Genomic DNA, 18,267 nt, shown 5'->3' on the forward strand with positions numbered 1-18,267 from the left:
AGCAGCGAAACTAAGGGCTGATCCTAGGCAAGCCTGAGCCAGTCCTCACTAATTATGAATGTGAATGAATATAAAAAATCCATAGCTGTAGGCCTGTGTGTGTGTGTGTGTGTGTGTGTATCTGTCTGTCTGTCTATCTGTTGGTGTTTGTGTGTGTATGCATCCGTGTGTGTGTGTGTGTTTCTGTATTACTCGCATTGTGGGGACAAAAGTCTGTTGACACGGTCACACTGTGGGGACTCGCCATACTTCAGAGGATAAAATGCCCATCATGAAAACCTTTGGGGTTAAACAAGTACTGGTCATGGTGATGGTTATGGTGAGGGTAAGTCTCCAGGAAATGATTCTAAGTCTATGTAATGTCCCCAAACATGATGAAAACCTAACATGCTTATGTTTCAGGCTTGTGTCTTTAATGATTAACTACATGTGAAGAGCACTGAGGATGAGTGGATGAATTTAGTTTGACAAATCGAGCTGATTTTAGTCTTCAGTCTCGTTTCTTTTAGTTTCCTGTCTGTGTTTGTCAGGTTGACCTCTCTCAGTTTGCTGCACTGTAACAAACAGGAAGACTGACTCAATATTGAGAATGTTGTCAAGATGCTTCGATAATAACTGACTGCAAATAATGACATCCCAACATGTGAAATCCTACATGTCTCACTTCTTTCTGCAGTGAAAATGCAAACAGGAGTTCAAGCGTCTGAGTTCAATGTATGCAGGAGAAGAGTTAGCGAGTGTGTACAGCAGCTGATATGAATCTGTTCTCAGTGGTTATTAGGACTCATAAAAAGCTGCTGGCAGCCAATCAGCACTTCCTTTCCTGCAGCACACAGCTGTGTGGCTTTCTGCTCTGCAGCCTTCTCACCATTAGCTGTGCTTCTTCACATGAATAACACAATGACAGTTACAACCATGGACTCTGGTTAAAGAATCATTCCAGGAACTTGAGTTTGAGTTCAGCGCTCAGTGCTCACTGTCTCAGCTTTGATCTGTCTGATTCGTCTATGAGAGAAACAGCTCAAATCCTCAACTCAGAGCTGAAACGCTGAAATAAAAGCAGATATGTTCAACCTCCTGCAGTCTGCTCTGATCCCACTTTATTACCTCACACTGATTGTGACAGTGAAGAGCAGCTCGCTCTGCTGTTTGTTCATGTGTGGAAACAACAGTGTCATCAGCATAGAGGTTTACATCCACACTGACACAGTCAGAAAAGGGAGTCAGCACTGAACCTGGTGGCACACCCACACCTACTGACTTGGATATAATAGCTCCGTGTTCATGTGACCTTATCTTTAACGAGCTTTGTTGTTCTTGTTTAGCTGTTTGCTGATGTTCATGTCTTCCTGTACATTTGTTCTTGCTGCTGTGTGAAAGTATATGGAGAGCTGCTTCCAACCACAATCAAATGACTTGTAGCTGCCAACATACATGGTCCATGAAGCTGATTCTGTTTCTGATGATTTGATCTGAAGCCAAACTGAGGTCCATGAAAACAAAGAAGTTAATGAAACATGCTGTGATTTTTCACTTTATTGAGAATGTTTGAGTGAAAGAATTTGACAAACCCACCACACTCGGCAACATGTATTCAAAAGAAAGACAGGAAGAGACACAATAGCACAAACAATAAAATATCCAGCAGGCAGCCAATGATTCAGCTTCATTTTCTTTTAATAGAAAAGCCACAATGAAAAGAGGAAATAAAGCAGAGGATCAAAATAACACTTTACCACAGAATGTACACTCAGTAACTGCAGATATATATGTGTATTTATATTTTAGGATGATAGATGAGATGAAGGGATGAGATTTGATGACGAGCAGAAAACAGTCAGTCAGCATGTGTGCAGTTGGTGGACGGTCCCTTGTTTCTGAGGATCATCAGCAGAGAGAGTCCACAGCAGTACACCAGACTCTTGACGATCAGCACTGAGTACAGCAGCAGGAGCAGCTTCACCCTGCACTGAGACTGGAAGGACACTGAGACACACACACACACACACACACACACACACACACACACACACAGAGTCAGACAGTGGTCGGCTACAGTTTGAAGGAAAGCTCAAAGGACCTTCTTAAATACAACGATTCAGGGCCTCAACGAGCTCTTTATGGGCCCCAAACAGGATTTGACTTCCTGTTTCATCAAAGACAAAAAGCTGGGAGCTGAAAGAGGCTAAAAAGCTCCGTAGAGCTGCAGAGTTGATGTTGATTCTCTGCGGCTTCACAACTACCAGAGACACCTTTCATTTCACACAGAGTCCTTCCATTCATTCTTAATACAGAAGCATTTATAGTGGAGCTTTAACATGTAATCCCCACAGTTCTTATAGCACCCTCAGAGTCCTCAATGCAGAGAGGCAGCAGGTGATCTTACAGTCAGCTTGCTGCACAGCTTCCAGGTCTGCTGGCTCTCTCTCTGGAGGGCAGGAAGGCGCTGGAGCCGGAACCGCTGACGCTGAAACACACACACACACACACACACACACACACACACAATGTTTCAGTCTGTTCAACGGAGTAAATTTCATTAAAACATCATCAGATCTTCATGAGTAAAACTTTTCCTTGTTGTCATTTACTATTATTTTATAATCTGTACAAACGTACATATTCGTAGTCGTGTTTCTATTCAGTGTCTTGTAAATGTCTACATTTTAATTTTCACCTCTTTTTGCCACTGTACTTACTTTTTGTAACTTGCTGGCTGTAACGACTAAATTTCCCTGGTGTGAGATCAATAAAATCTGATCTTATGTCGTTCCAGATGGGACAACCAGCTTTACATGAAGACAGGGGTCCTCTACAGTTTGAAGGAAATCTCAAAGAACCTTATTAAATACAACAAGCTGGGGCCTCAACGAGCTCTTTCTGGGCCCCAAACAGGATTTGACTTCCTGTTTCATCAAAGACAAAAAGCTGGGAGCTGAAAGAGGCTAAAAAGCTCCGTAGAGCTGCAGAGTTGATGTTGATTCTCTGTGGCTTCACAACTACCAGAGACACCTTTCACTTCACACAGAGTCCTTCCATTCATTCTTAATACAGAAGCATTTATAGTGGAGCTTTAACATGTAATCCCCACAGTTTTTATAGCACCCTCAGAGTCCTCAATGCAGAGAGGCAGCAGGTGATCTTACAGTCAGCTTGCTGCACAGCTTCCAGGTCTGCTGGCTCTCTCTCTGGAGGACAGGAAGCTGCTGGAGCTGGAACCTCTGAAACAGAAAAGGAGGAGATGTTTGGAGTGGCGGTGGACATGTCCGTCCTCTGCTCCTCTGCTCTCTGTGACAGCGTGTCCACATGAAGCTCCATCACTGCTGAACACAGTCAGTCAGCCTTCATTACCTTGTTCCAGTGGAGCCTCCGCTGTGCCCCCCTCGTGCTGGACGTAGCAGAGGTATTTATATTTGGTGATCTCTGTTCTCTGACGGGTCAGCAAGATGGCGGCGGTGCGTCCCGACCCTCTGAGCTCCAGCTGCTCCGTCTCAGCAGGGCGCAGCTCCTCCAGAGGACCGTTGTCCTTTCGTCTTTTCCAGGAGAACCGGACCACAGGAGGAAACATGGCTGAGGCCACACACAGCAGGGAGCTCTGGCCCTCCAGGCGGCCTCCGGACGCTGCCGGGTACACGCTCACCACGGGCTTCGCTACGCGCTCATCTGAAGTTTGACGGCAGCAACAAGCAGCACAGACACACATTGACACAGTCAGCAGCAGCTTACAGCACTGCACTGCATTCAGTCTGATCCTGGAAACTACGTGGACTCTGATCACTAAACTGCTCATCAATACAGCACAAAGTTCACTACATGTACTGTATTCAGCTTCAGATCAAACACAACGAGCAGCTGATGTCAGCAGATGTTATATGAGGAACAAAGATAACGATGGATTTGGAAATTCTTCATTTCAATATAACACGTCCATTCAGCATAACGTCACATCTATGACTAATAATATATGACCATATAAAACTATATATTTAGGACATTTGGTTTGATAGAATGAAAAATATTTTGTCTTCATCAGGATGAAAATACATTTTAGAACAAAGACCGTATTTATCTTCACATGAAACTCAACTGTCATGTCGATGATTACAACATATTCAGAATATTATATATTTATCAGCACAAAGTTAAATCGAATCATTAAAAACAAACAAAAAATACATCAATATTTTCAACTTTTGCACTGAATTAAAATGATTTGTCCTCAATGTAATAAACTCTGATTAAAATATGTCAAAATCTATTGATCCTCGAGTGGAAATTCATATATAATATAATATAATGTAATATAATGTAATATAATATAACAATGTATTGTTCTAATTATATTGTGTATGTTGTGTAATACATCACATTTATCACCACATACTTTAAATATATTTACTTCTCCATATTTCAAATGATATTAAGCCTCATTTATTGTTTATATTTATATTAAATGTTCTTATGTTGTTTGTTAATGTGAAATATATTTGTATGTGTGACATTCTACATGAAATTATCATCTGTCATGAAATATGTAAATTAGCAGGCATAAAGTAATTGTGTTGCATAAATGAATGATAACATCACATTCAGTGTCTGTTTGTCTTCATGTATAAATATATCTTCCACTTAAAGACATATGTACCATCATATAAAATACAGTTTCCATGAGGTCGATGTCACCCTTTAAAAATGACTTATTAATAGAACAGATTTAAAGTCATCAGCTTTTCAAAATACATTTACTGACATTTGTTCACTTGACTTTTTCTCAGATTATCTGGTTTCATTAAAACAAGAGATGATGCTGAATTACTGACATGATCAAATACTTCATATTTGTAACATTGCTCATATCAAACTTTTTCTGGATGAATCTCTTTGATGTCCTGCACAAATAAAGAATAACTTGAGTTGTGCAGTGAGATTTAAACATCTTTTCATGAGTTTTGAACCTTTTTGATGTGACAAAAGCTGCACGGCTGCAAGAATTCTCTGCTAATTATGAACAAACCAACATGGAAAGTGTGAAGCAGCAGAAACTCATTAAAACACATTTTCAACTTGTTCAAGAGAACAACTGAAGGAAAATGAAAGTTTATTCTTACCTGTTACAAACAGTTTAGTCCCAGAGCCAAAGATGAAGCCCACAGTGAAACAGAGTGAGACAAAAACCCGTCTGCTGCTGAATGTGTCAGCTGAGGTGAACGAGTCCAAACGATGAACCAGTGTCATATTTCAGCTCCATCATGTGTTTCTCTAATGTTCACATCAACACCACTGTCTCTGCTTTCATTGTCTTTCACACAGCAGCAGTGTTGCTCTGTGGACGCTAATGTCTGTCTGTCCACTGGACCTGGACCACAGGATGGATGGACGGATTGTTGAGACATTCTTGGTCCCCAGAGGATGGTAGGAATTAGATGACTTATAAATCCCAGGAATCAGTCTATGAATTGTAAAAGTCTTTGTGGCCCTTTCTCACTAAGGTGAGAAAGAGGACAAAAGGACATTCAATGAGGGAAACAGGATGAAGGGGGAAATTTAGGCTGCGATTCATTGTATAAACCCTGGGAAACAGGATGAATGCCCCAAATGGTCATTGTTCTGAGGGAATGATTGACCAACACCAGGTACATGTGACAACCAGTTGTCCTTTTGTTGCCAGACAGTATAAAAGTCAAGACACTGTGGAGATCTGCAGAGAACACTCTTCATGAGTCTCATGAGTACTTGCTGCATGTATTAAAGAGACCTGATTGATCACACTGAGTCTATAATTCTTCTTGCAACTCTCAATGAGCCTCATCCTCATCCTCATCTTCTACCGCTTATCCGGGGTCGGGTCGCGGGGGCAACAGCTTCAGCAGGAAACCCCAAACTTCTCTTTCCTGGGCCACATTAACCAGCTTTGACTGGGGGATCCCGGAGCGTTCCCAGGCCAGTGTGGAGTTATAATATCTCCACCTAGTTCTGGGTCTTCCCTGTGGTCTCCTCCCAGCTGGACGTGCCTGGAACACCTCCCTAGGGAGGCGCCCAGGGGCCATCCTTACCAGATGCCCGAACCACCTCAACTGGCTCCTTTCAATGCAAAGGAGCAGCGGCTCTCTTCCGAGTCCCTCACAGATGACTGAGCTTCTCACCCTATCTCTAAGGGAGATGCCAGCCAGCCTCCTGAGGACACCCATTTCAGCCGCTTGTACCCGCAATCTAGTTCTTTCGGTCATGATCCAGCCCTCATGGCCATAGGTGAGAGTAGGAACGAAGATTGACCAGTAGATGGAGAGCTTTGCCTTCTGGCTCAGCTCTCTTTTCATCACAACGGTGCGGTAGAGCGAACGCAATACTGCCCCCGCTGCTCCGATTCTCCGACCAATCTAACGTTCCATTGTCCCCTCATTCGTGAACAAGAATCCGAGGTACTTGAACTCCTTCACTTGGGGCAAGGACTCATTCTCTACCTGGAGTAGGGAATCCGTCGGTTTCCTGCTGAGAACCATGGCCTCAGATTTAGAGGTGCTGATCCTCATCCCAGCCGCTTCACATTCACAGACCGATGATGCCAACAGGACCACATCATCTGCAAAAAGCAATGAGATCCTCAGCACACTGAACTGCAGACCCTCCTCCCCCTGAATTTCCCTTAGAGGACGAACTTCATGAGAGTTTGATATTTAATCTTCAGACTGAAATGTCTCAGCTGTTGGATGGACGACCATTGAATGTGGTTCAGACGTTCATGTTCCCCTCAGGATCAACTCCAATAACTCTGGTGGTCCTCTGACTCTTCATCTAGCGCCATCTTCAGGTCAACATTTGAATGTGTCCAATACTTTGGTTCATGACCAAATACCTGCAGAACTAAAGACATTCTGACTTTCTGTCTGTTTGACACCTGGAAGTTACTCGACGTCCTCCCTGATTCATATTCTTCATGTATGTTCACAGTCTGTCTGTGACACAGTCGTCCAAATTTTACACGTTGTTGTTGGAGGCTCACTGGAGGGCCAGCGATTGTATCAGGGTGGTCTCAGGCCTCCTGACCCCTCTTTGCATTGGTCCTGATGATGATGATGATGATGATGATGATGACGAAGATGATGATGATGATGATGATGATGATGATGAAGATGATGATGATGATGATGATGAGTCAGTGTTGAACAGAGCTGCTCTCAGCAGCAGCTCGTTGCTTTGCAGCTCAGTGGTTTCATGTTGTCTGTTGTCAGAAACATCAGCTGGTTCCACCTTAAACAGCAAACATGTTCAGTTCCTTTTGTCGACTCTTCACGTCCTGAAACTTCTCACCAAACAACTGAAGGAGTTTCACCTCAGCAGCAGATTCAGACGTCACAGCAGCTTCTGTTCCTCAGAGCAGGAACATGCTCAGTGTTTCCTCTGTAGCTTTAGTTTCACTTCACATGATTTCACGTTTGACAGCAGACAGATGAGAAGCTGCTGGAGCTGGACTTTCCATCTAGCATGTCATTTTGTCGGCTGTCAGAAACTGTGAAAGCTGCTTGTTGAGCATCAAATTCCACTGAAGAGCGTTAACTGTGTCCTGCATCTCTTCCAGTTCAGCATGTTTGTAGCTGTGATGACTCTTGAGATTCACCTTCTTCCTCACTGTGAACTCGTCCCCACAGGCAAACTTTGACACACTGGTTCCCTGAAGGTTCTCCACACCTGGAGTTCAGGAGCCTCTGTGGTGTCCAGCAGCAGAGACAAGATCTGTCATTGTCAGCCAATAGAGTTCTACCAGGTCTCGACAACAGCCACTGGGAAACCTCCTGGTCCTCCCAATGACCAGTCCACCCTCAATTCCACTAATCATTTCTTGGTGTTTCTGTGCTGCTGTTTGTCTTCACTGTGTCAAACTCCAGAAATCCTGCTGGAATATCTGATGGAAATCTGAATGAATCTAATATGAAATGAATCTCTGGCTGAGATGGAGCTGAAATATGTGAACCTGGGCTGTGGTTTACTGCTCTCTTCCTGTCACAAACACTGTTTGACATCTGCTCATCTGTTGGTTTTTGTTCAGGCTGCAGGGATCATTTCTCACTGTGGAGATCTCTCTTCCCACAGGAGCAGTAGAAGGAGGCTGAATGAAGGAGTTTAGCTTTCTGGATCTGCAACTCACAGCCGTTCTGTTTATTCACAGCTGAGAAATCAGCTTCCTGAGGATGATTGTAACCTGAATAAATTTCAGCAGTACTCTTGTGAATAGCAAGAATCGCTCTGAATGTTTCTGTGTCTTTCTTCTGGTACCAGTAAACATAATTACTGTCACACTGGTGAGTTCCTCCACAGCTGAAGGAGACTTTTTCACCAACTCTCCTGGTCAATGTTAAATCATCCTGAATCAGCTCTGCTGCCATGGCTGCCAGCGCTGCAGAGACACAGACAGAGAGACCAAGGTCAGCGCGACAGTGTCGGCGAAAGGTGGACTTTTCTGGCTCCCGATTGGCTGGAAACACTCACCTGAACACAGGCAGCACAGAGCAGCAGCTGGGAGGAGAAGCATTTTGTGCAGTGGTGTTTCCTCTGGTCAACCTGGGGAGAAGTGTGGCTCTGATGCAGCTGAGGCCAAACCAGGACGAGCTGAGAGATCACAGGAGGGCCACGTGGTTCCTAACAGGTCCTGGGACCTCCCATGAGCCCCTGCGGCGGACAGATAAGGCTGCTGCTGCTGATCGACGGCTCAGCTGAAGCTGCTGTGTGGTTTTCCACCACAGTCGTGCTTCTGCCTGTAAAAACCCTCCTGATGTCAATTTTCTACACAGTGAAAAGTACAACGTTTCCCTCTGAGCTGTCGGAGAGTAGAAGTAGAAAACAGCACAACATGGAAATACTCAAAGTACAAGTACCTCAAACTGTCCACCACTGTCTTTAAGTGAGCTCTATCAGATGTCAGCAGATCACTGATAGATGATTAAACTGAAGAGAAAGAAATGAATAAATAAACAATAAAGATGTTGAGAAATACAGTAATGCTTCTCCTAATTTTTGCTGTCTAACACTGCTACCACTGTTGTTGATAATAATAATAACAATAATAACAACAACAATAATAATAACAATAAATCCTAATAATAATCAATACATAATAATAATAATAATAATAATAATAATAATAATAATAATAATAATAATAATAATAATAATAACACAATGTAAAATACAAAACAACAACAAAGGAGAAAGAAACACAAACAGTAAATAATAAATAACATATAATCATGAACAGCATAAATACAAATTATCAATATAATGAAAAGGAACAGATATGTCTTTCATTCCTACCAGAGTACTTTTACAGTGTGGTATTAGTACATTTACTTCAATAAAGGATGTGAATACTTCCTCCACCTCTGCTTTTTACGTTTTTATGTCTTTTGTTCCTGTTTTTTGTTTTTAAGCTGAGTGTATGTCAGCAGAGTGTGAACTGTGCTACATGATCTACTCCTACTACTACTACTACTCCAGGTACTGATAGTACTGCTTCTCCTGTCCTGATGTTTTGCAGCAGACATGTCAAAGTGCACTTCAAGTGTCAGTCTTCACGTTAATGATGGCTCTCATGACAGGTTAACGAGTCAGCATGAATGAATCCGAGGCCCCAGAACTGGAACACAGAGGTGAAAAGCAGCAGTTATTAATGTTATTAATTACTCCACATTCATTTCCTGCTGTCATGGCTCAAAATGTCTGCCAGAAAAAGGTCCACATTGTTGCTGCTGTCAGGATTATAACTGTCACACTGCTGCCCTCTAGTGTCTGTAACCACACATTGGATCACCACCTCGTACTCATTCAGCTTTCTTTGATTTTATTTTGCAGAGAGTAATTCTAGCTGCACAAACTTACACTGAAGTACTTCCAGTGATGCAAAACAAAACTCTGCACATTCAGTCCACAGCACATACTTGTAGAGGACAGCTACACATATAAAAACACAACAGTGCTCGTCCAGCCTGTCTTCTGCATTTGACCACAAGTTCTCGTCCACATCACACCTTCTGTCCTCTGCGGTGAAACACCTGGGAAGGAACCTTTGTGATATGTACTGTATGTATGTGATATATGTACGTATTAGGACAGAAACACCAATGATGGAAGTATGGCTCAAAGTACGAGCAGTTGCAGTGGAGGTCAGGCAGGGTCATGGTAGGAGTTCTAGGTTAAATCCATAATCCAGGTTCAGACACGATCCACGGGAACCTGCGAAACAACAAAGCACAAAGACTCTAGGGAAGAAGCTAAGTTAGTGAAAAGCCTTGGTAGGACATGAAAACATACAGATGGAGAAGGAGAGAAGAAACAGAGGAGCTCAGTGTATCTCTGGACGTCCCCCAACAGTCTAATCCAATAGTAGCGTAACTATGGGCTGATCCTAGGCAAGCCTGAGCCAACCCTCACTAACAATGAATGTGAATGAATCTAAAATATCCATAGCTGAAGGCCTGTGTGTGTGTGTGTGTGTGTGTGTGTGTGTGTGTGTATGTATGTGTGTGTGTGTGCATGTGTGCGTGTGTGTGTGTGTGTGTGTGTGTGTGTGTGTGTGTGTGTGTGTGTGTGTGTGTTTCTGTATTGCTTGCATTGTGGGGACAAAAGTCTATTGACACAGTCACACTGTGGGGACTCGCCGTACTTGTGAGGATAAAATGCCCATCATGAAAACCTTTAGGGTTATGCAAGCACTGGTCATGGTTATGGTTATGGTGAGGGTAAGTCTCCAAGAAATGATTCTAAGTCCATGTAATGTCCCCAAACATGATGAAAACCTAACAAGTTTGTGTTTCAGGCTTGTGTGTGTAATGATTAATTACAGGTGAAGAACATTGAGGATGAGTGGATGAATTTAGTTTGACATCGAGTTGATTTCGGTCTTCAGTCTCGTTTCTATCAGTTTCCTGTCTGTGTTTGTCAGGTTGACCTCTCTCAGTTTGCTGCACTGTAACAAACAGGAAGACTGACTCAACATTCAGGATGTTGTCAAGATGCTTCGATAATAACTGACTGCAAGTAATGACATCCCAACATGTGAAATCCTACATGTCTCACTTCTTTCTGCAGTGAAAATGCAAACAGGAGTTCAAGCTTCTGAGTTAAATGTATACAAGAGAGGAGTTGGTGAGTGTTTACAGTAGCTGATATGAATCTGTTCTCAGTGGTTATTAGGACTCATAAAAAGCCGCTGCCAGCCAATCAGCACTTCCTTTCCTGCAGCAGACGGCTGTGTGGCTTTCTGCTCTGCAGCCTCCTCACCGTTAGCTGTGCTTCTTCACATGAATAACACAATGACAGTTACAACCATGGACTCTGGTTAAAGAATCATTCCAGGAACTTGAGTTTGAGTTCAGCGCTCAGTGCTCACTGTCTCAGCTTTGATCTGTCTGATTCATCTGTGAGAGAAACAGCTCAAATCCTCAACTCAGAGCTGAAACGCTGAAATAAAAGCAGATATATTCAACCTCCTGCAGTCTGCTGTGATCCCACTTTATTACCTCACACTGACTCTGACAGTGAAGCACTTTCATTCGAACAGCTTTACTGATTGTGACAGTTTAGTGACAGTTCCTGCAGCCTGACCCCAACATGTAACACAATACAACATATTAGGACATGTGGGAAAGGCCCAGAGCGTTCACACATTTTATACAACATCAACTCAAAGACAGTTTCTAATTCATCTCTTCACTCTTCATCCCGACTGATCAAGCTGCCGTGTCATCGTTTTATAGCAGCTGTGCTTCAAAGCAGCTCGTTTGTTCATGTGTGGAAACAACAGTGTCATCAGCGTAGAGGTTTACATCCACACTGACACGGTGAGAAAAGGGGGTCAGCAGGTGTGGGTGTGCCTGGTGGCACACCCACACCTACTGACTTGGATATAATAGCTCCGTGTTCATGTGAGCTCTTCTTTAAAGACCTTTGTTGTCCTTGTTTAGCTGTTTGCTGATGTTCATGTCTTCCTGTACATTTGTTCTTGCTGCTGTGTGAAAGTATATGGAGAGCTGCTTCCAACCACAATCAAATGACTTGTAGCTGCCAACATACATGGTCCATGAAGCTGATTCTGTTTCTGATGATTTGATCTGAAGCCAAACAGAGGTCCATGAAAACAAAGAGGTTAATGAAACACGCTGTGATTGTTCACTTTATTGAGAATGTTTGAGCGAAAGAATTTGACAAACCCGCCACACTCAGCATCACGTATTCAAAAGAAAGACAGGAAGAGACACAATAGCACAAACAATAAAATATCCAGCAGGCAGCCAATGATTCAGCTTCATTTTCTATTATTAGAAAAGCCACAATGAAAAGAGGAAACAAAGCAGAGGATCAAAATAACACTTTGCCACAGAATGTACACTCAGTAACTGCAGATATATATGTGTATTTATATTTTAGGATGATAGATGAGATGAAGGGATGAGATTTGATGGCAGGCAGAAGACAGTCAGTCAGCATGTGTGCAGTTGGTGGACGGTCCCTTGTTTCTGAGGATCATCAGCAGAGAGAGTCCACAGCAGTACACCAGACTCTTGACGATCAGCACTGAGTACAGCAGCAGGAGCAGCTTCACCCTGCACTGAGACTGGAAGGACACTGAGACACACACACACACACACACACACACACACACACACACACACACACACAGAGTCAGACAGTGGTCGGCTACAGTTTGAAGGAAAGCTCAAAGGACCTTATTAAATACAACAAGCCGGGGCCTCAACGAGCTCTTTATGGGCCCCAAACAGGATTTGACTTCCTGTTTCATCAAAGACAAAAAGCTGGGAGCTGAAAGAGGCTAAAAAGCTCCGTAGAGCTGCAGAGTTGGTGATGATTCTCTGTGGATTCACAACTACCAGAGACACCTTTCACTTCACACAGAGTCCTTCCATTCATTCTTAATACAGAAGCATTTATAGTGGAGCTTTAACATGTAATCCCCACAGTTTTTATAGCACCCTCAGAGTCCTCAATGCAGAGAGGCAGCAGGTGATCTTACAGTCAGCTTGCTGCACAGCTTCCAGGTCTGCTGGCTCTCTCTCTGGTGGACAGAAAGCTGCTGGAGCTGGAACCTCTGAAACAGAAAAGGAGGAGATGTTTGGAGTGGCGGTGGACATGTCCGTCCTCTGCTCCTCTGCTCTCTGTGACAGCGTGTCCACATGAAGCTCCATCACTGCTGAACACAGTCAGTCAGCCTTCATTACCTTGTTCCAGTGGAGCCTCCGCTGTGCCCCCCTCGTGCTGGACGTAGCAGAGGTATTTATATTTGGTGATCTCTGTTCTCTGACGGATCAGCAAGATGGCGGCGGTGCGTCCCGACTCTCTGAGCTCCAGCTGCTCCGTCTCAGCAGGGCGCAGCTCCTCCAGAGGACCGTTGTCCTTCCGTCTTTTCCAGGAGAACCGGACCACAGGAGGAAACATGGCTGAGGCCACACACAGCAGGGAGCTCTGGCCCTCCAGGCGGCCTCCGGACGCTGCCGGGTACACGCTCACCACGGGCTTCGCTACGGGCTCATCTGAAGTTTGACGGCAGCAACAAGCAGCACAGACACACATTGACACAGTCAGCAGCAGCTTACAGCACTGCACTGCATTCAGTCTGATCCTGGAAACTACGTGGACTCTGATCACTAAACTGCTCATCAATACAGCACAAAGTTCACTACATGTACTGTATTCAGCTTCAGATCAAACACAACGAGCAGCTGATGTCAGCAGATGTTATATGAGGAACAAAGACGACGATGGATTTGGAAATTCTTCATTTCAATATAACACGTCCATTCAGCATAACGTCACATCTATGACTAATAATATATGACCATATAAAACTATATATTTAGGACATTTGGTTTGAAAAAGAATAGAATGGAAAATATTTTGTCTCCATCAGGATGAAAATACATTTTAGAACAAAGACCGTATTTATCTTCACATGAAACTCAACTGTCATGTCGATGATTACAACATATTCAGAATATTATATATTTATCAGCACAAAGTTAAATTGAATCATTAAAAACAAACAAAAAATACATCAATACTTTCAACTTTTAGACGGAATTAAAATGATTTGTCTTCAATTTATTAAACTCTCATTTAAAATTGTCAAAATCTATTGATCCTCGAATGGACATACATATATAAAATAATAATATAATATAATATAATATAATATAATATAATATAATATAATATAATATAATATTACAATGTATTGTTCTAATTATATTGTGTACATTGTGTAATACATCACATTTATCACCACATACTTTAAATATATTTACTTTTCCATATTTCAAATTATATTAAGCATCATTTACTGTTTATATTTATATTAAATGTTCTTATGTTGTTTGTTAATGTGAAATATATTTGTATGTGTGACATTCTACATGAAATTATCATCTGTCATGTATAGATATATATAAATTAGCAGGCATAAAGTAATTGTGTTGCATAAATGAATGATAACATCACATTCAGTGTCTGTTTGTCTTCATGTATAAATATATCTTCCACTTAAAGACATATGTACCATCATATAAAATACAGTTTCCATGAGGTCGATGTCACCCTTTAAAAATGACTTATTAATAGAACAGATTTAAAGTCATCAGCTTTTCAAAATACATTTACTGACATTTGTTCACTTGACTTTTTCACAGATTATCTGGTTTCATTAAAACAAGAGATGATGCTGAATTACTGACATGATCAAATACTTCATATTTGTAACATTGCTCAGATCAAACTTTTTCTGGATCAATCACTTTGATGTCCTGCACAAATAAAGAATAACTTGAGTTGTGCAGTGAGATTTAAACATCTTTTCATGAGTTTTGAACCTTTTTGATGTGACAAAAGCTGCACGGCTGCAAGAATTCTCTGCTAATTATGAACAAACCAACATGGAAAGTGTGAAGCAGCAGAAACTCATTAAAACACATTTTCAACTTGTTCAAGAGAACAACTGAAGGAAAATGAAAGTTTATTCTTACCTGTTACAAACAGTTTAGTCCCAGAGCCAAAGATGAAGCCCACAGTGAAACAGAGTGAGACAAAAACCCGTCTGCTGCTGAATGTGTCAGCTGAGGTGAACGAGTCCAAACGATGAACCAGTGTCATATTTCAGCTCCATCATGTGTTTCTCTAATGTTCACATCAACACGACTGTCTCTGCTTTCATTGTCTTTCACACAGCAGCAGTGTTGCTCTATGGACGCTAATGTCTGTCTGTCCACTGGACCTGGACCACAGGATGGATGGACAGATTGACGTGAAATGATGTTGAGACATTCTTGGTCCCCAGAGGATGAACTTCATGAGAGTTTGATATTTAATCTTCAGACTGAAATGTCTCAGCTGTTGGATGGACGACCATTGAATGTGGTTCAGACGTTCATGGTCCCCTCAGGATCAACTCTAATAACTCTGGTGGTCCTCTGACTCTTCATCTAGCGCCATCTTCAGGTCAACATTTGAATGTGTCCAATACTTTGGTTCATGACCAAATACCTCATGGTGGTGTTGCTAGAGGGAAGGTCAGGAGGTCACCATAAATGTATAAAGGGTTCCTCCTCTGGGAACCAGAAACATCCACAGGAAACTGATGGAAATCTGTCCAACGAAATCAGCGTCCTCACAACCTGCTGCTAGAAGAACAAAGTCCTGAGCTGACGTGTCCAAGATTTGTCTTTTCAGATGTCATGAAGTGAAACGATGTGGTGAAATCTGCTGAAAGGTGTTCAACAACAAGTGCTGCTGGAAGTGTTTTCATTCAGAGCACATTAGTGTTGTGAGGAGGAATGGACTTTATTCCAGCAGCAGGACGAAGACGAGGATTTTCATCTTCATCTCAAAGATCTTCTTTGCAGTTTGTTGGAAAAATGCCTGAATGAAAAATGACTGATGTTTGTTGTTTCAGCCTTTTATCTGTATCACGTCTCTCTTGTTTCCTCTTGTCTGGTTCCTTCATGGTGTTTCTGTGCTGCTGTTTGTCTTCACTGTGTCAAACTACAGAAATCCTGCTGGAATATCTGATGGAAATCTGAATGAATCTAATATGAAATGAATCTGTCAGTTCAGTGTGTTTGTGCCTCTGGCTGAGATGGAGCTGAAATATGTGAACCTGGGCTGTGGTTTACTGCTCTCTTCCTGTCACAAACACTGTTTGACATCTGCTCATCTGTTGGTTTTTGTTCAAGCTGCAGGGATCATTTCTCACTGTGGAGACCACCCTTCCCACAGGAGCAGTAGTAGGAGGCTGAATGAAGGAGTTTAGCTTTCTGGATCTGCAACTCACAGCCGTTCTGTTTATTCACAGCTGAGAAATCATCTTTCTGAGGATGATTGTAACCTGAATAAACTCTACCATTACTCCTGTCAACACGTAGAATCCGTCTGAATGTTTCTGTGTCTTTCTTCTGGTACCAGAACACATAATCATAAGAACCGTCACACTGCTGAGTTCCTCCACAGCTGAAGGAGACTTTTTCACCAACTCTCCTGGTCAATGTTAAATCATCCTGAATCAGCTCTGCTGCCATGACTGCCAGCGCTGCAGAGACACAGACAGAGAGACCAAGGTCAGCACGACAGTGTCGGCGAAAGGTGGACTTTTCTGGCTCCCGATTGGCTGGAAACACTCACCTGAACACAGGCAGCACAGAGCAGCAGCTGGGAGGAGAAGCATTTTGTGCAGTGGTGTTTCCTCTGGTCAACCTGGGGAGAAGTGTGGCTCTGATGCAGCTGAGGCCAAACCAGGACGAGCTGAGAGATCACAGGAGGGCCACGTGGTTCCTAACAGGTCCTGGGACCTCCCATGAGCCCCTGCGGCGGACAGATAAGGCTGCTGCTGCTGATCGACGGCTCAGCTGAAGCTGCTGTGTGGTTTTCCACCACAGTCGTGCTTCTGCCTGTAAAAACCCTCCTGAAGTCAATTTTCTACACAATGAAAAGTACAACGTTTCCCTCTGAGCTGTCGGAGAGTAGAAGTATAAAACAGCACAACATGGAAATACTCAAAGTACAAGTACCTCAAACTGTCCACCACTGTCTTTAAGTGAGCTCTATCAGATGTCAGCAGATCACAAACTTACACCTGAAACATGAAAACGAGTCGATACTGAGCAGATCAATGAAACTAATCAGCAGATTGATCCAGAATGAACAGAATCATTAGTTTCAGTCCTTTACAAAAGAGTTGAAAATGAGCTCCACCTCAACCAACTCCAACAGGAAAATCACCTTTTTCACAATTATTGAGACAAAAAAGACAAAACAACATAATGAAGACAAGAAGAGTCAGAAGAGAGAAAACATTCAGGACACTTCATTGAATCAGAGAATCACACAACAGGGTAATGTTAACTGTGTGTGTGTGTGTGTGTGTGTGTGTGTGTGTGTGTGCTCTGAATGGTCGGTCTATGAGGCCGACGGGTGAAAGAAAGGAAACTAAAGGAGAGTAAAGCAACAGAGATAAGTCAAAAAAAAAGATGATTAACTTAAAGAGAGAGAAAATTAATTAATTAATGACAATTAAAAAAGTACACAAATGCTACTTCCAATTTCTTCTACTTTCAATACTGATACCATAATTATTATTATTATTATTATTATTATTATTATTATTATTATTATTATTATTACATCTTCAATGATACATGATACTGTGGGTATTATCAGTAATAACAACAGTGACAAAATGTAAAATATAAGAGAACAAAGGAGAAAGAGACATAAAGTAAATATGACAGAAATAAATCATATATATACAATGAACTGTATAAATAAACATGAACAATACAGGAAAAGAAGAAATAATGAGAACAGATATGTCGATATATGTTCGAATTAGTGATGTTATCATCAGTGTTATTGGTATCAATGTGCACATTATATGAATCCAGATAAACTCAACAGAATCATTCCTGGTGTTGTTATTGATTCTCCTCCACCTCCTCTTGGTTTTCTCCTTTCCCCTCATGTTGGTTGTATGTTGTATGTATGTCAGTGGTTTTCTCTGCAGGAGGAGATACTACCATCGACTGGAGAGGCGTTCTCTTTCAGAGGGGATGTTAATGAACTCTGAGCTTGAGGGAGGAAGGTCCAGGTTGGTGCTGTGATGTTACGATTTCTTTCAATTGATCATTTCAGCTGCAGATATTCCAGAAACTGATTGAAAGTGTTGGAATGGAACCAGTTTCACTGAGTCACAATAATCTAATGAGATCAGACAGAAGA

At 42.2% G+C, this 18,267-nt stretch overlaps 2 protein-coding genes across 2 annotated transcripts; both read right to left on the reverse strand.

Annotated features, from left to right (window-relative positions):
- Nucleotides 1–1,657: 1,657 nt before the first annotated feature.
- LOC143329558 (immunoglobulin lambda-1 light chain-like) lies at nucleotides 1,658–8,527 on the reverse strand. Its single transcript, XM_076745527.1, has 6 exons — nucleotides 8,485–8,527; nucleotides 8,077–8,392; nucleotides 5,109–5,152; nucleotides 3,352–3,663; nucleotides 3,147–3,221; nucleotides 1,658–1,986 (listed from the first exon to the last, which is right to left on the reverse strand). Exons 1-6 carry the CDS (start codon nucleotides 8,525–8,527, stop codon nucleotides 1,838–1,840), a joined length of 939 nt encoding a protein of 312 aa, XP_076601642.1. The 3' UTR covers nucleotides 1,658–1,837.
- A 3,681-nt stretch (nucleotides 8,528–12,208) lies between these two features.
- On the reverse strand, nucleotides 12,209–16,717 carry LOC143329597 (immunoglobulin lambda-1 light chain-like). The gene is made up of 6 exons (XM_076745576.1): nucleotides 16,675–16,717; nucleotides 16,255–16,582; nucleotides 15,024–15,061; nucleotides 13,227–13,538; nucleotides 13,022–13,096; nucleotides 12,209–12,615 (listed from the first exon to the last, which is right to left on the reverse strand). The coding sequence occupies exons 1-6, from the start codon at nucleotides 16,715–16,717 to the stop codon at nucleotides 12,467–12,469; spliced, it is 945 nt and encodes a 314-aa protein (XP_076601691.1). The 3' UTR covers nucleotides 12,209–12,466.
- Nucleotides 16,718–18,267: the final 1,550 nt, after the last annotated feature.

Source organism: Chaetodon auriga, chromosome 12 (assembly GCF_051107435.1).
Source record: "Chaetodon auriga isolate fChaAug3 chromosome 12, fChaAug3.hap1, whole genome shotgun sequence".
Lineage (NCBI taxonomy): Eukaryota > Metazoa > Chordata > Actinopteri > Chaetodontiformes > Chaetodontidae > Chaetodon > Chaetodon auriga.